This window comes from Mesoplodon bidens (assembly GCF_964165515.1).
Source record: "Mesoplodon bidens genome assembly, chromosome: 8".
In the NCBI taxonomy this organism is placed as follows: domain Eukaryota; kingdom Metazoa; phylum Chordata; class Mammalia; order Artiodactyla; family Ziphiidae; genus Mesoplodon; species Mesoplodon bidens.
The window spans coordinates 20,545,876-20,569,464 of NC_138165.1; the positions used below are offsets into that span (position 1 = coordinate 20,545,876).

Consider the following 23,589-nt stretch of genomic DNA (forward strand, 5'->3'; position numbering starts at 1 on the left):
CTGGAAAAAATAAATAGTTGGAATACTAATATTTCTAAGCCTAAAATTTGTGATACCTCAAAGTATCTTTAAACATCTCCACAGGAATATAAATATTTTCCCAAAACATCTTTTAAAACCTAATTAATATTACAACACAATTTTCTCCATGATATGCCAGTGGCAAGAAGAAGGAAGTGATGGGTTAGTAATTTCACAGATTAGACCAGAGTGTGGTAGTTTAAAAATTGGAAATCATTACATCAAAATATGTTCTGAAAAACTAGCGGCAAGGCCAAAGTTAGTGGATTCAGATATTCAGGGAGTCAGCCCGTGTTTTAACATGGTCATATATGCCTCTACTTTTTATCTGTATTAAATTTATCTATCTATCTGACATAATCCAATGAAATGGCAAGTAAAGATAGACTGAATATTCAACATACTGGTAAATTTCAAAATGAATACTCAAAACAGCTTTTTCCCCTCCCTATGAATTTTTTTCTTAAATATCAGTGAGGTACATGGAAAAAAGAAAATCCAAGGAAACCACATCTTATTTTAATTATTTATACTTACACTTAGCTGTTTAAAGTATGGAGAAATTAATAAAATAGAATTAGGAACCTGAGAAGTTGAAAGTACATAAGATAGATTTTAAACAGACATTTGAAAAGCAGATACTTTCATGTTTTAAGTCCAGGAAAGATGAATATCAATGCATAATTCATATAAATGGCTAAACAAATCACTAAGCAATCCTATAGTATATGTTACTAAAGAATTGATTTCCATTTGTCTATGTGATAAATCCTTAATGTGATTTCATTTTAACAACCGCAGAAAAAGAACTATGACACAAACCCAAATCAGTTTTATTATAATGTTAATTTACATCCATGCATAAAGCTGTTCTGTCTAATGATTGCTCACGTTGATTTGGAAAATTCTTTAAAAGGGTTCTTGTCGTTTACAGGACATTTTAGTTTTGTATATTTCCTATGTTATAAAGCTTTTCTGGCCAAATTGCTTCATGTGTGTATTTTATCTTTAGTTTTCTAATAGGGAAAGCTGAGAATAGATATGTGGCTTTGTACTTCTGTTATTGCCTTTTAAGGGTAGTTGGTGTAGTGTTCTGACTCAGAGGGCTCTGTCAGAGAATGCTCAACTTTTGTGGACTAGCTGGTTTGTATGGACATCTGTATAATTTTCCATACAACATTAGGATAGAACTTACTCCCTGTGGCATTGGAGCAAGAGAGTAAGAGGGAAGTGGCTGGGTTCTAGACTCACTCACTTCATGAACTTGAATAAGCCATTTTAACTTCTCTAGCCTCAATTCTCCAACTCATATGGCAGAATTAACAGTCCTGCCCTGACTGTAGTACAGTTATCCTTCGATATCCACAGGGGATTGCTTCCAGGACCTTCTGTGGGTACCAAAATCCATGGATGCTTAAGTCCCTTATATAAAAATCTTCAGATACGGAGGGCCAACTGTACAAGGTTGTTGAGAGGTCCAGTCAGATTAATTGGTTATAAATTTTACAAACCTAAAGGGATTTAATGAGGATGGGGCTGATAAAGGAAATCAGGGCCGGTGTACAGCAGGTGCTCAAGAGACGTTAGTGGTGAGGCCTTCAACTCACCCTGATAGCAGGAGCTTAAGGCAGGGACATGCCAGAGCAGAATCTAAACTTATAAAGTATATTGACTTTGCTTTTGAAGTCCTTCCTTTGTGAGAGTGGAATTTGTGATAGGAAACCGGTTTGCTCAGAGTGGTGTGAGTTGTATGGGGTGGGGCACAAACGACCTGCTACATTTGTTTCCATTTTTGATTTCCAGATTTCTCCGAGTTTCTCTCATCTTGTTTCCTGCTTTTCCTAAAAGCCTGAGTATATGAATATCCTTTTTCCTGCAGGTGTTAGTAACTTCTTTATCCTTCCGGACATTCTCAACAATCATTGCCTTTCAGGTGGGTTCCACAACTGGGGTGAGTGATGTATTAACAAAACTGAAGATAACGATAGCACAGGACTTCTGTATGAATGCTGGTGTGAGGCATTCTTACTTGGACTGAGGATGCAGATCTCAAAAACCATACAGTAAATGTTTAGAAACTCAGTTAAGTTTTTAAAAACATAATCTACAGGGGAATTCTATTAAAAATGGCTTTGTCATTAAACTGTTGCCAATAAACTGTCAGTAAATGATGAAACATCACCTCATACAACTGAGAAAGCCCATTATAACACTATAAAAAGAGTCTTATTACGTATAATCATCTGCACACATATGTATATTATATACAAAATATATGCACATATACATTAAGTTCTTTAGGTCTTAGTATTTCTTAATAAAACGTCATTAAAAAAAACTTTCTCTTTTTAATTCTTTGCATACTTCCTGCTTAGAATCCATGGATAACACCTTCCTGTTGAGGTTATGTGATCCTTATGTTCTTGAGTTTTATATTATTTTTCCTTCCTTGGCAAAAATTATAGCTGCATGGAGAAGTGGCAGCTCACCCTTACTGCCACTGCTGGGTTCCCAAGCAGCTGGAAGGACTGCTGCTCTTTAGGCCTCCCTGAGAATTAGTCTGGGATGGAAATTCTCAGCCTCAACTGGAGTTTAGCATCAGTAATGAAAAACAAAAGAAGTGTAATTTTCCAAAATCAAGTTGACTAAGACTCTTGTCTTCTCATTTACTCACCCTCCCTTCTAAAGGGTAACTCTCAGGACACCTCATCATGTTAACTGGAATTATATCAGATAAAGAACCCTGCTACACTGAAGCCTGGGTGCACAGCCCAATGCAGGTAGAAAGCCTTGTGAGTTTAAATTTTAAAAACAAACTTTCTACATGAAAGCTTTTCAGTGATTTTCTTTTTTAAATCTTTTCTGGCTTGAAGTATCGTATACATCTCTCCCATTCAGAAAAGAAGGTTTTACCAAATCAATCATAGCCACATTTGCTGATTATTTTAACTAAGCTCTACACAAGTATTTGACAGTTTTCCAGATCATACATTGGTCTAAATAGAGAATTTTAGGAAAATATGTACATGATAGTTGAACAGATATTGCTATCATTTCACACATCATTTTGGTAAACTATGGCTTAAAATTATAGTAAGTACAGCCATCTTTGATCTTTGACCACACTAGGTATTCTTTGAACTTTCCCAAGTTTTGTTTTGCTTTGTTTTCCTTACTACTTATAGAAGGGAAATTTGCTGGATATTGAAGTTGCTTATTTATAATTATTCTCCTAGGTCTTATGGAGAAGCTAAGGATTTATGTCATTACATACATTTAATTGTAAGGAATTCTATGGCAGTCAATGTACACAGAATGTAAAACTGTTAAAAAAGAGTCATGATGGGGCTCCCCTGGTGGCGCAGTGGTTGAGAGTCTGCCTGCCGATGCAGGGGACGCGGGTTCGTGCCCCGGTCCGGGAGGATCCCACATGCCGCGGAGCGGCTGGGCCCGTGAGCCATGGCCGCTGAGCCTGCGCGTCCAGAGCCTGTGGTCCGCAACGGGAGAGGCCCCAACAGTGAGAGGCCTGCGTACCGCCAAAAAAAAAAAAGTCATGATGTTTCTTAAGTAAAACAAGTGTCTGTGAAGAAACATCCCAAAGGAGAATTGTACTGGCATTTGTGTTTTGGGTGCTGTGGAATTCATCCTACCTCTGCTTTCACTCTTGACTCCTACAGTCTCTTCTCCATGAAGAACTTCTTTAACAATGTTGAGTCAAATGATGTCATTCCTTGGATGAAAACCTCACAATAATGTCCCATCTCTCTCAGAATGAAATCCAAAGTCCTTACCTTGGCATAATAGCAGGGTTACCACATAATTTATCATCCAAACAGGACTCTTTAAAGAGTGGAAGGTGCCTTAAGAGTAATTATGCCAGGGAAACAGATGTAAATCATGATTGTCCAAGCAAACCGGGTCCCTACCTGGTAGATATCATGTTCTATCAGTGTCCTCTTCTTTCAATCCTCACTTAGCTCCAGCCACATTGACCTACTGGATGTTTTTCAGATATAGCAAGTGTGCCCAGCTACCTGGAATGTTCTTCCCTAAGATATCTGCATATCTTGCTCTTTTCAACTTAATCCTGGTCTCTACTCAAATCTCATCTCTTCAGGAGAACTTTCCTGACTCCTTCCTAAAGCAGTATCCCTCTTCCCCTGTCCACTGTCACCTTCTTACTCTGCCTTATTTTTCTTCATAACACTTATTACATCTTTACATAATTATATATGTATTCTTGTTTGTCTGTTTTCTAGTTGGTTGTGCCTCCCCCACCAGAAGGCAAGCTCCATCCGTGGATGAACTTTGTTTTGCTTATTGCTGTGTGCCTGGCATCTAGAACAGTGCCTCACACCTACTAGATATTTAATCATACTCAGTGAATGAACAAATGAATACCTACATAGAAGAATAAGTTGATGGCCAGAATGAAGGCTGTTTTAAGAGGAAAGAGCAGCTTCACATTACTTATGGATGTTAAGTGACAGAGCTTGTAAACTAAGAAATAAATGAGAGGTGCCAGGAAGAGTATGACATAATACAAAGGATGAGTTAGGGAAATTTTTATCTAAAGTGAATGGTTAAAGACAGTATTCTAGAGAAACGCTGACTCGTTGAGATTTTTTACTGTTTGATTATACTGAAATATTTCCTCCCTGGTAATGCATATTTTATGTCTCTCTAATATATTTCATCCATTTGGGTTGCCTACCAAGTGTTGTAATTCAACTTAATTTTAAAAAGTTATTTCAAATTTTGTGACAGTTAGTAGATTTAGGAAATTCCTTAACAGATGTTGTCTTAGAAATGATCATGTATAACTATCCGAACACCACCTATGTGCCAGGCATTAAAGTGTTTTACAAATGTTATTTTATTTAATCCTCTCAACAAATCTATATGACATAGGTATTCCCATTATCTCCAATTTGCATTGAGGAAACTGAGGCACAGAGAGGTAAAGGCAGTCTGACTTCAGAGCGCCTAACCCATTGCCTTTGCCATTTTGTATGGTTTACTTTTTCTTTTTGTTGTTTTGGAATCACTATCAGTTTATTATTCCTGTTAATATCTGTATTCCAATAGAAATACCCTGAAAGTATCCCCTGATTTCTCTGTCAAATTCTAAATGTAACCTTTTGTGATTCAGCCTACTTAACCACTACCAGCTGTTTTCCCTTAGCTTTTATCACTGTGGATTTCTATCTTGGTTATAATTTTCATTGTTTATGGTCTTTTTTCACTGGAATGTCACCCTTTCGAGAGTAGAGACCTGTTTCACTTACTGCTATATTCCTAATGTGTAAGTGCCTGTTATGTAGCAAATGCTCATAACTATTGGTTGCATGAGTAAATACTGAATGAGTGAATTGTATCAAAACTTTTTTCTATACGACTAATGTGATTCAATCAGTCAACCAGTATTTATAAGCACTAATTCTGTGCCTAGTACTGTGCTCCATATATATCTAATACACACACACACACATATTTATATATGTGTGTGTGTGTATATAGTATTTGCTAAATGTCAGGTCCTCTTCTAAGTGCTTTACGTAAAGCAACTCTTTTATTCTCTACGATAACCCCTTGAGGTGGTCTGCAAAGATTAAGAAAAAAAAAGACATTAAGACATAACTCCTTTATGTAAGGAGCCTTAAATCTAGTTAGGAAATAATACCAATGGAAGTGAAATAAATAGAAAACAATACAAGTTTATAACTCAAGCAATTATTAAATTGTGAATTACAATTAAATTTTGAGGAAAGAGGAATATAAGTAGGTATTTCAACTTTTAAAAGGAGTTGATACTTTATCTTGGTCTTAAGCAATGGGAGGAATCGGATAGATGAAAGGAAGAAGACAATGATATTTCTGGATAGAACCACTGAATTAAGGTAGAGAACAAAGGTTAGCTATTATTCACAATAGCTAACACATGGAAGCCACTCAAGTGTCCATCAGTGGCTGAAAGTATGAGCAAAATGTGGAATATATACACAAGGGAATATTATTCAGCCCTAAAAAGAAAGGAAATTCTGACTTACACTACCACATGGATGAACCTTGAGGACATTATGCTAAGTAAGATTAGTCAGTCACAGAAGGACAAATACTATATGATTCCACTTCTGTGAGATACTTAGAGTAGTCAAAATCATAGAGACAAAAGTAGAATGGTGGTTGCCAGAGGTTTGGGGGAGTAGGGAATGGAATTATTGTCTAGTGCGTGTAGAGTTTCAGTTTTATAAGATTAAAAGAGTTATGGAAATGGATGGTGGTGATGGTTGCACAACATTATGAATATATTTAATATCACTGAAACTGTACACTTAAAAATAGTTAAGATGGTAAATTTTGTTATGTGTATTTTACCACAATAAAAGAAAAATTGGGGAAAGAAGTGCTATTTGCAGTTCTACAGAATCCAGTTATAGCTTTTTGATTCCCCATGGAGGATTTTTCACTAAAATTCAGCTGGTATAAAAACAGACATTTCCCAGAGGGATAAACAGAGAAGACATAATAACCTCTGCAAGATCCTCTATAAACTGCAAAGAATATGAGAATACCTGTAAGGGTTTTTGTTTTGTTTTGTTTTGTTTTGTTTTGTTTTGTTTTGTTTTGGTGATGATAGGGGAGGTGGAGTATAAAACTGAAGCTCAAAAAGCTTTAAAAGGTCTAATTATAGTGCAGCAATTTCTTTAGTACAATATATTTACTGTTCTCCAAACTATTTCCCAGACTTAATAATGCAACTTACAATTAAATATTATGCTAGATAAAGGGACATAGACCAAGGTTCTAAATGAGCTAGATGTGGATGGAGAGGTCTGAAAAACAGAGCTTCTGAAGGGAGAAGGACTAAAGAGTTGAAGAGGAAAGAAATAGAAAGCAAGGGAAGGGGAGAGAAAAGTGATTTAAGTCTTTTCAAGATTTTAAAGCCAAGAATTTGAATTAAAAGAAAATTAGTTAGAAACCACTTAAATTCGTATATGCAGTTTACATTATTGCTCATGTCCACCAGTGCAGAAAACATTTTCTGTGCAACACTCTGGGACTGCTTGGAAAGAAAGGTCATCTATACACAGAAAGATACTACCTTTGCTGCTGAATTGTTGGATTAATCTTTTAACAGAGTCTTAAATATTTCTAATTCCTTTTGCCCTTAAGCCTTGGAATTAATCAGACTTTCATTGGTGTTCTCTCTCCTCCCCACCTCTCTCCTTCCTTTCCCTTCTTGTGGGCCGGTGATTCCACACAGTCCACACTGCCCTCCACACCCTTTACATAATCATCCACCTGAAGTGGGGCTCTGTGGACATAACCACTCATTTCTAGCCGTGGTCTGTGCAGCCTGCTGCCAAAAGTTCCCTTTGCCTCCTGAGGGCTTTTAGGCAACTTTTGACACACACTGAGTTTCTAACAGTAGGATTAACTTTGGGCGAAAGTGCACTGTGTATTTTGGGTGCGGGTCACTGTTTGCTGTTCTGGTTTGCCGTGTACACAAAGGCTTAAGCAAGGTTCCTCTGGGCATTTTAGTTTAGGGTGTGGAGATTATGTGATACAGTTGTCAACTCTTGGTTGTCTTTCAGGCCAATTAGCTGAAAACTGGTTTCACTCAACTTGTTTTGGTTTGTTTGGACCAACTATTTGCTAAAGCAGAAGGAGCCCGCCTTCAACACTGAGGCAGCCCCTACAGAGAGGCTGGGTTGGTTCTCTGCAAGCTCTCCATCCCTGCCATAAGATGAAACCATTTACAATATTTCCTACATCATGGTGTCTCTTGTCATCTGCTCTCCCGAGCTTGTTCCAAATGCTCCCTTTCTGGCCTCAAGTAAAGTTCCCAGAGCCCAGGAACTGGGATCCAGGGTGGTTTCCTTTCGCTGGAACAGCAGGCAACTAGGTCATGGCTGCATAACTGCAGAGCAGTCAGGACATGCTCTGGGAAAAAAAATAGTTGCTGAAACCAAAGTATATGTAAAAGCACTATTTCCCCTTTGATTCAAGAATATTATCCTGAACCTTAGCAGAACAAAACAGTGGTGCTGACTCAGCCTTCTGAATATTGGCCCTGAACCTGACCGTGCTTTTAAATTGAGCTAAGGGTTTAAACAGCGAGTGGACTCATTTAACTCTGTTTATTGCTATATCCTCTGTTCTGGCTTTGTTCTAGAGATTTCTTATGGCTCCAGCAGCTCTGGAGTCAGTATCTCTGATGTGTTTGCATCTGACCTCTGACCTAAGCTTCAGGGTTATTTTCAGCTGTTCCTTGACAGGGAATCCAACAGCTGCTGTTTAATACCACCGACAACTTGTAACACACACTGAGTTTCTAGCAATAGGATTAATCTGCCGATCCTGGGCTCTGATTTAAGCTGTCTATAATTTTCCTGCACAAGGCATGGGGGAAAAGTAAAAACCGAATCTGAAGTACAATGTTATCCTTTTTTAAAAAAGTGTAGCAAAATATACCTAGTGTTAACCTTTAACCCAAAAAACCTAAAACATTTTCCTGCTGCAATTAAAAGTAACAGCAAAGTATATTACTTCCTAGTAGTTGTGGCAACTGAACTTGAAAATACTGTTCAGTGGAGTAGATGGTCTTAAAGAAATCCTGACTTGGTAGATATCTATTGATAACTGCTCATTGAAATATTTTTTAAATGTCCCTAAGAAATCTGAGACTGAGAAAATGTGACCATTTCATATAAACTTCATTTGACAAAAGGCAGTACGTTTTAGGAAAACATTAATCCAAAAAGATATTTCAAACAATTTTATGGCTTAATCCAAAAACAAATACCAGAACTTATTTTTAAAGTACATTTTTGGGAGTTTTCTTTGCATGGAGGAGACTTCAAAAATTTTGAAAAGATTGATACCCAGGTTAATGACTGGCTGGTTTCAAAGCCCACCAAAACTGTATAGATTCAGTAGCTAAAGTAATTTGGGTTGTGAGGATGTAATTCTTTTTCCATTTGCTATCAAACATCAGCTGATAGAGAGCTAGAAGCTGCCCTCTGCATTTAAGATAATGGCCAAAATAACAGGCGTTCAGTGTTACCATACTAGGGGTGTGGCGATTCTCTCCCGTTCTTTCCTCCCTCTCTCATGATAAACTCAATGGGGTTGTCTATTTTTAACCTCCTGTTCTTTCCTTTTGGCAGAGTAATCAGTGTGAGGGGAGCTCTTTCCCTGCATGAATCCAAGTAACCCCGGTGGTTGCCTTCTGAAATGACCAGCAGACACACATCTGTACGGAGGCTGCCCAAAGCGTAAACTCTGGTTCTAATGTACCATGTCCAGCCAAGGAAGTCCTGGTGAGGAGTTTTCTACGACAACAGTCAGTTCAGTAGCTGTGCAGGCTGGGGACTCCAAAATCGTTATAGCCATCATAAAGGTAAGCTGACAACTTCCTTTTTTCTGTGTAGCTGTGGGCTTCTTGCTGTGTGCTGATAATCCTAAAGAACATTCCACACAATCGGCAGTACACGGCATATAGAAAATAACCCAGCAGGTACATCTTATTGCTTTCTTAAATTGCAACTAAGAGAAAAACCTCTAAGTTTCAGCCAGTTGCTAGAGTTTCTCTTTCAGTTAGCCAGAAAACCTCTATAAGCAGCTTGATTTTTCTAAAAAGCAACAACAAACTTTACCATATACTTTCAGTTTGGTTTTTAAAGACAAAGCATTTGTGATTAAAAGTTCGTGATTGCCAGGCTGGGGTCCAGTGGACCTGGGGAATGTCTGTGATTTTTGAGAGTGTATGTGATGAAGGAGGGAAGAGGAGGGTCCCAGCAGATAAGGGGTGGCATTGTTTTGGCATGATGAGTGCAGGGAACACCTAATAAGAGACTGTGACACGTGCCCTCTGCAGCTTTGGTTCTGACATGGTAAAGGCACTAGTAAATCCTTGTCACATGGTTGGGGGAATAAAGACCCTACCAGGGAAAGTGCTGAGGGCATGTGTCAAATTTGCCCTTAACGGCAGGAAGTTGAAGCCACTTGGGGCTTAAAGGTTTTTGCATGTTTTATGTCAAACAGTTTGCTCATTTGCAAAGGTGACCACACATCTTTAGGTTGAAGAAGGCATCCATGATTTTATTTCCTATGAATATGTCCTGTAAAAATCCCTGAAGCCTTATGCTTGGATTTAGACAACTCACCACCTCAGGAATTCAGTGTCTAATGAAGGGAATTCAGCAAACAAGCTGGTGCTCACCACAGCCTTTTACTTTCAGGGCCCCACCAAGCTTAATTGAATGACTTTTCTGGCCTTTTGTAAGAAGCATAGACGACAGACCTGTTTACTTTCACTTAATTGCTGCAAACTTTATGTTAATGTGAAAATTCGTAACAGGAAAGCAGCACTTGACATTGAGCAAAATGATTCACTCTAGAAGCACTGAATGCAAAGTGTGCCTACCCAGGCCGATTCCCCAGGGCTCTTAAGACTTGGTCTACGTAAACAGAACCTCTGCTGTGTCCCTTGACCTCCATTCTTTTCAAGGGCAATGAGTGGACATGGAAAGAAGCCTGAAGCAAAAGTAGCAAATTTGATAATTTGTGTTTGATTTTATGATGCTTTGAGTAACTGCAAATTTCAGCAGAGAGGGAAAAGAGGAAAAATTACTGTTTTTAAAATAAGTTAAATTTTCTTTCCCTTAAATATGAAACATTTCTTAGAGTAGGATGAGGAAGAATGCATACAGAGTAAATGATAAAAGAATCAGAGGTAAATTGACAGTGAGAAAATAAAACCTCTAAAATTGTACTGGAAACTCTTATTTTAACTGAACTGTGTTTCTAAGAATGTTCCCTCCATCCTCCCTCCCCAGCTCCCTTAGTTCACTGCCATCCCATATGGAATAAACCCCAAGCTATCCAAAGTGGGAAGTCCATCTGAAGGGAGTAGAAGTGCCTGTGTCTGCTCTATACAGACTTCTCATTTCTAAACAGTCTCAGGGCACTAATGATCTAGAATAGACATGTGGTTTCTCATTTCTCTTCAGCAATTCACTTAGCCACGTGCACATGCCTGATAGCAGTTCCTCTTGCTTCATCGGTTGTTTCTTCTTAGGAAAGCAATTCCTTAGGAAATGCAATGATGAATTATATCTTGGAGCAATGAAAGGGTCCTAAGTGTGGAAAACAAGCTGGCTGCATTCCAATAGCAGTTGTCACACATCTAATTTCACTGACACTTTTATACATACTTTATTGAATATGCAACAACAAAAGTTGGAAAATATTGTTTTAACTTTGGAATAAGCGAAAAATCAGTTGCTTCATCTGCTGTTTATTCTTTCTGGTTGAATCAGCAAGGTCAGTGTAAAGACACTAATCAGCCTACATTACATTTATGAAACCTTTTCCCTTTGGTGAAGTTTGCACCCTACTTGCTCAGATCACTATTTTTATAGAGTTCAGTTTTGTGAGTGAGAGAATGTAAAAGTGTGTGAATTATTCTATAATTTTGTACTCTTCAATAATATGTAATTTACTGTATATATTCCTCATTTGGGAATTTTGAATTTAAATCCAGTATGCTAAGAGAAAATAATTTATCCTAAGCATAAAAAAAAAGAAGGAAAGGCAGGGCATGGATTTCTGTTAGACCTGTTCTATTTCAATTTACGTAAGGCCTATCTATCTCTGTGGAAAGAATAAAGTGTTCACAGTGTGACTGGAAGCTTAAAAAAAAGAAAAGAAAAAAAAGGAGAAGGGTGAAAGGGGAGGAACAAGAGGAACTAAAAGTGCATTTTATTTCATTTTTATTTTTAGTGTGGCAAGTGGGTACAACTTCAATTGGCTGAATCACAGCCCAATCTTCTGGAAATTGGAAGCAATCAAGATGAAACCAAAAAACTTCTTCATGATCATGAACTTCTTTTGGCCAAGCTCAAGGTAAGATATTAAGATATGAAGCAGATACAAAATTAAAAAGAAATAAAAAGCTGTTTCTTACACTTCCTCTTGATTCCCCTGATGCCACTGGCCTATGGCCAGGTTAACATAGTGCCAGATAGGTAATGGAAAAACACTATAGTTATTTATGAGCAAACACCAACATTGGAGAGAAGTAACAAGATTTTTTTTCAACTTTCCCTAATGTGATAGAAAATATGGGTGATAATATTTTCACTGTGGAGAAATAAGTACCTTTTTTTTTCCTGGCTGCCTCAGTGGAAAAAAAAAAATTCCATCATTTTTCCATTTCATGCAACATACTGTCAAGCCACAACAGATCCAAACTTCCTATTGTTAATGAGACCTGCTGGCAAAAATAATATAGAGGCTTTTTCCCTCTTGAACTATTGAAAATATCTGATTTTATATTTAATATTAAGAGTTCTTGAAACCAAAGAATGATTTTAATAAACAGAGTTATTATTACCTACATGTTGTGGTTATTTAGTTAAGATTCTAAAAACAGTGTTGGTTTGAGATTGCCAGATAAGGTATCTAATCAGAGACAAGAATGTAGTTTGTGGGGCCCTGTGCAAAGTGAAAATGTGGAACTCCCTGTTCAAAAAGCAGGAAAAAGCTTTTTCTTGGCCTGTCATGGTGTTTTTTTAATCTGCTATTTAATGTCTGGCTCCTTCAGCCATGGGGATATATGTGGGGTGAGTGCAGCCCCTCACAGGCACTGGGCCTCAGTCCCAGCTCAGTGCAGAGGGTGTGGGCCTAACCCCAACCCTTCCCAAGCTGTGCTCTGACCCCTGCCAGGGCAGATGACAGAGGTCACTGAGCAGGGGCGGGGGAGCAGACAGGATAGCAAAGAGATTCTCTCCCCGGAGGGCAGGACCACACGCGAGATGAAGCTCCCATGCCCCAGCACTTCCTCTGTTGTCCCATAGGACTTCACTTATAAAACACACAGTCAAAGATAAAATCGTTAAGAATTTCAAGACAGTGACAGGTAAGACGCTAAACTACAAGTGGTTTCTCTGTCTGGGAATGGAGCCCTGTGCAGCAGCCAACTCTGTGAGTAATAACCCTCTTAGGCAAATGAATGTCATCACCTAAGATCAAAGAGGTCTGATTAAGAAGGCTGCAATGACTAGATGTTCTGTGTCTTTAGTACTTTAATATTACTGGCTTCTTTGAACATCTAGGCTGGAATTTCCACTTGCTTCCTAGATTTAGAGGCAGATCTGTTCTGCTTCTGACATATACCAACAGCAGTAGTAAAAGTAAAAGGGTAAATCAGACTGAGAAGCTGAAGAAAGAATTAGTACTGAAGCAGGGGGCTATTAGAATCCAGAATTTATTCTCCTGTGTAGACAGCTCCTTGCTCTGGGCTCTGGGCTGTCTTTCAAGGAAGAAATCCCTGGTGACCAGGAAGTCCTTTGTATATCTTAAAAAACACATGATGATGTGAACAGTCACTGAACCAGGAATCAAAAGACCTATGTTTTAGCACTAATTGTGCTGCTAACTAGTGTCGTTTGGCCAACAATTCAAGGTTTTGCTGCTACACAAAAAGCTTAATATTATGAATTGTGGAAACCCAACACTTCCTTGCAATTCTTGCCCATCCACAGAGGTTTATTTCTCAAGGTCTCCTGTGTCCCCAGCCCCTTCATATGTACCTGCTGACTGTTTCTAAAGTTAACCTGGATTTGAAGCTACATCCCTTCCCCAGGTCCCGCTAGCAATTCATGCCCAGCCAGCACTTTCGGGTACACTGATGAACTGTGAGTGGTGGGGAAGCTCACAGCAGTCTGGGTCTCTCAGGCTACCTCTTTCCCCCGCCACAATCCTATTCCTGTCCAGGCCCATGACTCCAGGGAGAATTCTTTCATAAGCAGAGCAGTTCATCTCTCCTTAACAACTATGCTCAAATTTGCATACCTACATCCATTCGGGAGCTCAGCTGGAAAAGTGTTTTCCATCAACAGGATCCATCTTTAGAAGGTGCTTGTGATTCTCAATTTTAAAGTCTTGTCCTTTAATGCCAGTCTTCTGGCTATGGACTTGCCTTCTGGACTTCACGCTTTTACCTGTAAAAATGATTGGGAGAGGACGAATCAAAGGTTCATATCTACTGCCGATCTTACCATAACAATCAATGGAATAGTGGGACCGTTCTGCCTCTCTGCACGTGGATCTAAGAACATGAGGTCTCAAGTAAAAAGGCCTTTTGGCTTCATGCAGGCCTTTAACCATGACCTCTTAATGTCTATCTCCCATACCCTCTCCCACCCCACCTTACCCAACAAACCAGCCACTTACCCCCAAGAAATTTTAAGTAGTAGCATCGTTTTGGTTAAAAAAAAATCAAGGAGTCTGAAGTCTGTTTCAGATTTGCTGACAAAATACTTTTTTAAATAAGAAACATGTGAATTCCATATTGCAAATGGATAGAGCACTAATTTAATCCATGTACTAGTTATTATGCTGTTAGGGTAGGCACAGTCTTAACCTGTAGCAGAAAATTGTTTTACCAAGTCATTTTTAATATGAGCTTTTTGAATGATAGGAACATTAGTTCAATAAGCCAATAATATTTCATATTTAATGTTCACTCCAGTCCTTTTCCTATGCACAGGGCCCTGGGATTTGTTCTAATTATAAAGAAGAATGTACTCTTAGGAGTGTCGGGAGGGTGTAGGGGTTCTGTGCTGAGTCCGCTCTGCTTTGGGCAAAGCAGATAGACTCTCTTGTCTCAGGTTCTTTATTTAAAAAATTATGATTATAACAGATACCCTTAAACACCTAAAAAGGAAATCTGGGGGAGACATGCAATGATGTATAGAAGTGCTTGCTATTGATAATTAATATATCAGAGAAATTTGGATGTTTAATTTGATAGAAAAGCTATTTTCCGCCTTCCATTGAAAAATATCTCAGACCATAATAATTTAGACTAAAGGGAAAAATTCTGGAAACACAGAATTTTTATGAGTGTTTCTAATGTTGGTTATGTCTTATACCCCAGAGATCTGATTTTCCTTTCAGCAGGGTACTTAACCATTCCTATGGAGTGTCCAGAGAAAAAATATTTCCCTATTTTCGGTGGGGAAAACATAGTCATGTGGAAAAAGCATTCATTCCTTAAAGGCATCTAGATTCCCAAACCAGACTCGATTATTTTTAATGAGAAAGAAGAAGTTCAGGAGAGGGGAGAGGGAGATGTAAGCAGGTAACAAAGATCTGTCTGTGGCCACTGTCAACACTGTATCCTCAGGTGGTCAAAGAGGAAAAGAGGGGTTGGAAATGCCTTACGAATGTTGCTGAGAACGTTCTATCCCTCAGTATCCATCTTGCAAGTAACTACATTGCTATTGTGCAAAGGAGTTACAGCTGTAAGAACCAAGAAAACCTCTGGACCCTAGCTCCTGTATTTGTATTTAATATATGATATTAGCATTCAGCGAAGAATGACCTTTTAAAGTATAAAAAACTGAAAAATTTCACCTCTGACTTGACTCATAAATCTATCGACTCCCTGATTCTGACTAAATCTCTGACCCAGTGAATGTCTATTTTTGTCCTGTTTCTCTTTACTTAGTTAAAAATGAATAGTCAAAATGTATTAGTAGTAAAGTTTAAAGTCTTACTAAAACTTATTCCTTAAATAAGGAATAGTGTGATTTTCTGCTGTAAACTGGGATATTTAGTGTGAATATATTATTTTTAAAAATTATTATTGTGGTAAAAAATATATAATATAAATTTGCAATTTCAACTTTTTTTTTTTTTTTTTTTTTTGCGGTGTGCGGGCCTCTCACTGTTGTGAGAGACTCCGCCTCTCCCGTTGCGGAGCACAGGCTCCGGACACGCAGGCTCAGCGGCCATGGCCCATGGGCCCAGCCATTCCACGGCATGTGGGATCCTCCCGGACCGGGGCACGAGCCCGTGTCCTCTGCACAGGCAGGCGGACTCCCAACCACTGCGCCACCAGGGAAGCCCTTCCCAAACTTTTTCATCACCCCAAACAGAAACTCTGTAGCTATTAAGCAAAGACTCCCACTCCTCCCTTCCCTGGTTACCTCTAATCTACTTTCTGCCCTTATGAATTTGTCCGTTTTAGGTATTTCATGTAAATAGAATCATGTAATATTTATCCTTTTGTGTCTGGCTGATTTCACTTAGCATATAATGTTTTCAAGAGTCATCCATATTGTAGCAAGTATCAGAACTTCATTCCTTTTTATGAATGAATAATTTTCAAATATATGGATATTCCACATTTTACTTATTCACTCATCTGTCCATGGACACTTGGGTTATTTCCACTTTTTCAGCTACTGTAAATAATGCTACAGTGAATGTTGGTGTACAGGTATCTGTTTGAGTACCTGCTTTCAATTCTTTTGGAGTGGAATTGCCTAGTCATAGGGCATTTCTGTGCTAACTCTTTCAGGAAACACCAAAATGTTTTTCACAGCAGCTGCGCCATATTACATTCCCATCAGCAATGTACAGGTGTTGCAATTGCTTCACATCCTGGTTAAACTTGTTATTTTCTCTGTGTGTGTATGTGTGTGTTTAATTATAGCCATCCTATTAGATGTGAAGTGATATCTTGTGGTGGTTTTGATTTGTATTTCTTTAATGACTAATGACGTTAAACATCTTTTCATGTGCTTACTGGACAATTGTATATCTTCTTTGGACAAATGTCTATTCAAGTCTTTTACCCATTTTTTAATTGGGTTGCTTGTTTTTTGTTACTGAGTTGTAGGAGTTCTTTGCATATTCTGGATATTAATTCCTTGTCCGATATAGGATTTGCAAATATTTTCTCCCATTCTGTAGATTATCTTTTCACTTTCTTGATGATGGTCTTAATAATGTATTTTAATAAAGTAAGTCTGTGTGACTTGAATTATATATATTTACATATTAGAGAAAATTTTATAGCATGTGTGTTGTGAATGTGATGGAACCCTTTAGGACAGTATTGGAAGAGGACTAACCTATTTTACATTATCTATGTCATAGCCGTGTTTTACCCTAAATGTTTACTTCATATAGGAGATTAGTTTTCTCTCCTTCATGTTTTCCTATAGACCCACAAGTTAGGGAATTCTACTCTTTCAGAAATGTTGCAGATGATGCTTTCACCCATGTCTTCTCTTCCCTTCTCTTCCTTTAGGAGTGAGGGGGGTGTGCTACCCAGTTGGTGAGACTAGGGGAAGAAGTGGCCACCATGGGGAAGCCAGCCTCAAAGGCTCGCTCTGCAGACTCTTGACTACCCGTGGGCTGCAGGATCTCTATTCTCTCTGCTTCTGCATGATTTGGCCAGATGTCCCTATGTGGAAGAGGAAGACCACAGTCCAACCTACACAGAGCAGCCAAATATGTGTCTATACCTCAGACCCAGTTGTCTCCATAGGCAGGTCACAAGGACTAGATTTTTAAAGAGAAAAAGCAGAAAGTCAAATCAAACCCACCCTCCAGTCCAGCTTTACCAGTAGTAAGAGCAGATATTTTGATCCATATCTGACCTTGATGTCTATTTCTCAGTTGATTTGGAATCTTGAGGAGAGAGAGGTGAAATTAATTGGCACCTTCCAAATTCCAACACTTAACTGATCTTTGGTTCAAAGGGATCTGTGTCTTAGTGTTCTATACATGTAAAGTACCTGGCATATTTTCACTGATCATTTTGACAAAGGTCACTGAAACAATGTAGGAACAAGGCAGGGTTCCTGGGGGAGTGGGAACTAGTGGGCGGTATAATTTCTCTTTTAGGCTTTTGAGAATAGAGAACTTTTATATTTAAAAAACAAAAATAATATTCTCACAACTATGAAACAGCAAAACTTCCCAGTGATTTTTCCCTGGCTGACTTAACACTTTCCTAGTGTACAGGGTATTTCTTTTCCCAGATGTTCAGTTCCAGTGAATAGTATGGAGCTGTGGAGTGAAATAAAATTCGAATAGCATTCTCTGTATTTGGAAAGTGTCATGGGCAATCTTATAAAATATTGTTTTTATAAGATAGATTGGTTTAAGAGGCTAGAGAGTCCATGAAATAGGCTTCTCAGACATGGAGTTAAGGCACATTAAGATTGCAGATATCACAAATAATTTGTTACTAGTTTGGGCTAAGCCGCAGTTCAGAGGATGTCCATACTTAATTAAGTGTTGATACAAGTTGATTTACTAGAGGGGAAGGAGTTCTATAAGGAGCAAATTTTGTTGGCACAGAGCCTGAAGAGTACAAAATTTGGAAAGGATGCTCTCTATCTTATCCCTCTCTTGGTTTAGCAGTCAAGGTTGGGCTCCTTGGCTGAAGTTGAAGGGCCTGTGGGAAACATGAAGCACTCATCGTATTGCTTTGTGGCTGGGACACCAAGTGACACAGAGTCCACAAGAAGAGAAGCATCTTCCACACTTCTGCAAGGAACAGAGCAGGGCTTGGTTATAGCAGATACTGACAACTTTTTTGACAACTCTAGAAGGACCCAATATACAAGAGGATTACGGTAGATTAAAAATGGCCATAGAGTCTTTGGCACTCTTCCCAGTGAGAGGTGGGGTCTATGTTCATTCGTTAAAACTGGTCAGACTCTGGGACTGCTTTGAGCAAAAGAATACAGCATAGATGATGTGGTGCCAGTTTCCAGTCCAGTCTCAAGAGACTGGCTGCTTTCACTTCCTGTAATTTCAAATAGTTGCTCCTGGAACCTAACCAACTGAGTACGTCAAGGAGCACTATGGAGAGGCCCATGTGGAGAAGAACTGAGGGTCCCAGCAACAGCTCTGGCTGAGATCCTGGCCAACAGCCAACCAACTTGCCAGCCCTGTGAGTGAGCCATTTGAGCCAGCTTGAAAGTTGATTCTCCAGACCTGGTTGGGCTTCCAACCTGACCTATGTGGAACAGAGGCAAGTCTTACCCGCTGAGCCCTGCCTGAGAATCATGAGCACAATAAATAATTGTTATTTTAGGTCTTTAGAGTGTGCAGTGGTTTGTCACACAGCAGTAGATAACTGGAACAGAGGGCAAGAGGAATGGTGACATCCTCTAGGGATTTCGAAGGCAACACTCATGAATGAAAAGAGACAGGCAGAAGAAAACAAGAGTTTTCATGGAGAGGTAGTTGAGAAGCAGAACTAAGATTCTTTAAAATGAAAGATGGTATGATAAATAAGTAAATAAAGAGAAAACTTTGAAGTTTGTGAATGATCTACTTTTGGAAAAATGATTCTGAAAAGCAGATGCAAAGATATCTATTATAATGTTAGTCTCTTTGACTTGAATTTTGATATACTTTCTTGATCAGGAGGAAAAAGTTTGCAGTTATGATTCAACACACAGGGGTGTGCACAGAATATGATGGGTATATTGTGGAAGGAATGACTAATTCTGCCAGGAAAACTGGGGGAGCTTGACAGAGAAAGTGATTTATGAGCTGTCCTGGAGGTGAATATGAGTTTTCCAGACACCACTGACCGATTTAAAGGACAAACAATGAACTGGAAGGAAAATATTTGCAATTTATATGACAGTCAAAGGGTTATACTCCTGGGCTTCCCTTGTGGCGCAGTGGTTGAGAGTCCGCCTGCCAGTGCAGGCAACACAGGTTCGTGCCCCGGTCCGGGAAGATCCCACATGCCGTGGAGCGGCTGGGCCCGTGAGCCATGGCCACTGAGCCTGCGCGTCTGGAGCCTGTGCTCCGCAACGGGAGAGGCCGCAACAGTGAGAGGCTCGCATACCGCAAAAAAAAAAAAAAAGAAAAAGAAAAAAATGGTTATACTCCTTCATGTTGATAAGAAAGACAAATAAGCCAAAAATAAATAAATAAAAAATAGACTATTCACAGAAGAGAGGCAGATTGCCAATAAACATGTAAAAAGAAGCTCAATGTCAATAATGGCCTGAGAAATGAAACTAAATAATGATAAAAAGATAAATTTTTAATTGCCTATACACCATTAAAAGTTTAAAATATTGATAACATTCAGTGATGGTGAGAATGTGAGGAAAGGGGCATTCTACTATACTGTTGGTGAGAATTTGGATTAACACAATCATTTTGGAAACTAGCAAGCGTTAAAATGTAAAATGCTCACATCCTGAGACTCAGCAACCTCACCTCTGGGAATTCATCCTTGGAAATGAAAGCACTAGTAAGGATATAGATATGAAGATGCTTTGCTATGATATTAAGCATCTTTTCACATGTTTTTGGTAGAATAACCTAACTGGAAACAAAACAATGTCCAACCATAGGGGAATAAATTTATAAGCTGATTATCTATGCTACTTTTATACTGTGGAAGAGTATGCTGAGCCCTAGGACTATTGCTGTGACATAGATGAACCTGTGAGTGTTTAAACCACTGTTGATTGGGCTTTATGTTATTTGTCACCAACATACTCCTATTTGAAAACTTGGTCAAAAGTCAGGATCACAACTAACATTTTTGAGGTCATAGGCCTATAGTTTCCAAGCTGTTAATTATTTTAAAGTACTCCTTTAAAATATAAATCTACAAGCAAAAATTTTTAATGGAAAGTAGAACCCATAGTCCTTATTAGTTATGAAAAGAGGGTCTTGGTCCAAGATTTGGACTGACAAGGCAGAACTCTGACAGTTCAAGAAATATAAGTGAGGTGTAGCAGAGGTAAGATGGTAGCTGGTAGCATAGGACCCACTCACCCCCACTCCCAATCTTCAATATACTGAGTTAGATTAAATGTCAGGGTAAAAATATTCCTTTTTCATTCTATACAGAAGGCAACAGATACTTCTGCTCCAGAAAAGCCATAAGTAAGTATTGTACTTAACCAAGGATGAGGGGATTTTGTTTTGTTTATTTGTTTTAAGTCTAGTATGACTCCTACCTGATTAGCCTTAGCCAGAATGCATCTTTTCTAAACTCTAGACTTATCTTAGATATACTATAAGTATAAATGTTTAAAACTCAAGATGTTTTCAAGTAACATGGCTATATCATTCTCATGACAAGTTCATCTAGCTATTAGTCCTCAGAAGAATACATCAAACTTCTGATTCTGTGGTTAGCTCTGATCTTCAAATTACCTGTATCCTCTGTCTCCCACCTAACACATATTTGAAGTTCAGGGACTTGAGTGAGATTAGAATTTTTGTCTTTTTTTTTTAATGTCTTAAAGTTGGATACTGGTTCCAGTTCCAGGAAAGATGGACTAAATAGCCTCCACCCTGTCTCCATTAAATGCAACTATAAACCTTGGCAGTATGTATGTGTGCTGAGGATGCTGAAAAGGAGGGACTAGCACGTAGATTAGGGAAAGAGACCAGAATTCCAAAGACCACCAAGCCAGCAGTATTGTTTTTTCTCTCTTCAATATTACCCAGCTTGGATTCAAAAGCAAGTTGACACTCTGAAGTATGCATCAGATATGGACAGAAAATGTTCCAGAAAAGTCTTCTCTTTCAGATCTGAGCACTAGAAAGAGGACTTCTGTGAGTCAGACAGAAAGGGAGGAAATACTGTGCTTTTGCTTTTGCTTTGTGCTTTTCTATTCTCTCTGCCCCAGCCCAGGCAATCCCCCAGTGATGGTGAAGATGGAGGCAACAGGCAGGTGCCTGAATCTCTGAGAGAGGGGGTCCTCTTTGACCAGAGAACCTGTGGTCCCTGAGCTTGTTGTAAATTCACATGGCATTTTCCTCCCTCTGTTTTCCCCACTGCTTGGTCCGGCAGACACAGTGGTGGGAAGGAAACCAAAGCCCCAGGTTTCAGACCAGAGGACCAGTAAGGGGGCTTCTGTGGTACAAATTTCAGGCACTGGGTCAAGCCAGTGAAATGAGAAGACAGAGAAGGTGAGAGAGCAGTCTCACCGTTCAGCCCAGTAACTCACGTTATACAGATGGCTGATTTTCTTAAAGAAATCCTAATTACTCTGTCAGTAGAGAGGGAACTCTAAAGAACCATGAGCTGTTAGATTCAGTTTCGTAGGACATTTTTTTTTTTTACTTTAAGTTGTGTTCAAAACATATCCGAAGTATTTACATAATCGGAACTAGAGAAACCCAAACCACTGCAGGCTGTTGCAGCTGCTTTCTGAAAGCCTGAGATTTTTGCTTCAGTGTTCCCATAGGCTATTAAACTTTTATTAATGTGTTGGACAGAAAATACTTTGCTAATGTGTCATACTTCTTAGAGCAGCAATAAATAGAAACATATAATGTGAACCACAAATGCAATCTCATATTTACTTTTATTTATTTTTCCAGTTTTATTGAGATAATTGGCATACATCACCTTATAAATTTAAGGCATACAGCATGATGGTTGCATTTACATATATTGTGAAATGATCACCACATTAGGTTCAGCTAAGATCCATCTTCTCATACAGGTACAATAAAAGAAAGAAGAAAAGGAAAAAAGGAAAAAAATTTCTCCTTGTGATAAGACCTCCCTTACTCTCTTAACAACTTTCCTCCGTATCATGCAGCAGTGTTAGCTCTAGACATTGTGTTGTATGTTACATCTTATAACTGGAAGTTTGTGCTTTTGACCACCTCTCTCCAATTCCCCCTCTCCACACCTTCTGCCTCTGGTAACGCCCAATCTGTTCTCTGTATCCATGAGCTCAGTTTTGTTGTTTGTTTTGTTTTTAGATTCCACATGTAAGTGACATCATACAGCTATTTGTCTTTCTCTGACTTATTTCACTTAGCACAATGCCTTCAAGGTTCATTCATATTGTTGCAAATGGTAGGATTTCGTTGTTTTTTTTATGACTGAATGATATTCCATTGTATATATATACCACTTCTTTATCCACTCATCCATCAGTGGACACTTAGGTTGCTTCTGTGTCTTGGCTATTGTAAATAATGCTGTTATGAACGTGGGGGTGCAGATATCTTTTGAGTTACTGTTTTCACTTCCTTTGGATATATTCCCAGAAATGTATCATTTGGTAGTTCTATTTTCAACATTTTGAGGATCCTCCATACTGTTTGCCATAGTGGCTGTACCAATTTACAATCCTACCAACAGTGCACAAGGGTTCCCTTATCACCATATCCATGCCAACATTATTATCTCTTGGCTTGTTGATGATGGTCATTCTATCAGGTGTGCAGTGATGTCTCATTGTGCTTTTCTCTTTTTGTTTCTTTTTTTAATTAATTAATTTTTATTTTTGGCTGTGTTGGGTCTTTGTTGCTGCGTGTGGGCTTTCTCTGGTTGTGGCGAGCAGGGACTACTCTTCGTTGCGGCACACGCACTCTGGAATACAGGCTCAGTAGTTGTGGCGCACGGGCTTAGTTGCTCAGCAGCATGTGGGATCTTCCCGGACCAGGGCTCAAACCCATGTCCCCTGCATTGGCAGGAGGATTCTTAACCACTGCGCCACCAGGAAAGTCCCCTCTCATTGTGTTTTTAATTCACATTTGCCTAATGGCTAACGATGTTGAGCATCTTGTCATGTATCTGTTGGCCTTTCATATATTTTCTTTGGAGAAATGTCTATTCAGATCCTTTGCCCATTTTTTAATTGGGTTATTGGGGGTTTTTTGCTATTGAATTGTAGGAGTTTTTATATATTTTGGATATTAACCCCTTTTCAGATATATGATTTGAAAATATTATTTTCCCATTCC

At 38.8% G+C, this 23,589-nt stretch overlaps 1 protein-coding gene across 2 annotated transcripts in view; it reads left to right on the forward strand.

The window, feature by feature from the left end:
- The first annotated feature begins 1,898 nt into the window (after positions 1-1,898).
- CCDC141 (coiled-coil domain containing 141) overlaps positions 1,899-23,589 on the forward strand; it is a 220,362-nt gene continuing 198,671 nt past the window's right edge. For both annotated transcript variants that reach the window (XR_014016451.1, XM_081241858.1), the window contains exons 1-3: positions 1,899-1,954; positions 9,195-9,427; positions 11,812-11,934. Coding sequence is in view for 1 of the 2 variants with exons in the window: in XM_081241858.1 (XP_081097984.1) it covers positions 9,326-9,427; positions 11,812-11,934 (225 nt within the window). In the remaining variant the exon portion in view is untranslated. The remainder of the gene's footprint in view (positions 1,955-9,194; positions 9,428-11,811; positions 11,935-23,589) is intronic.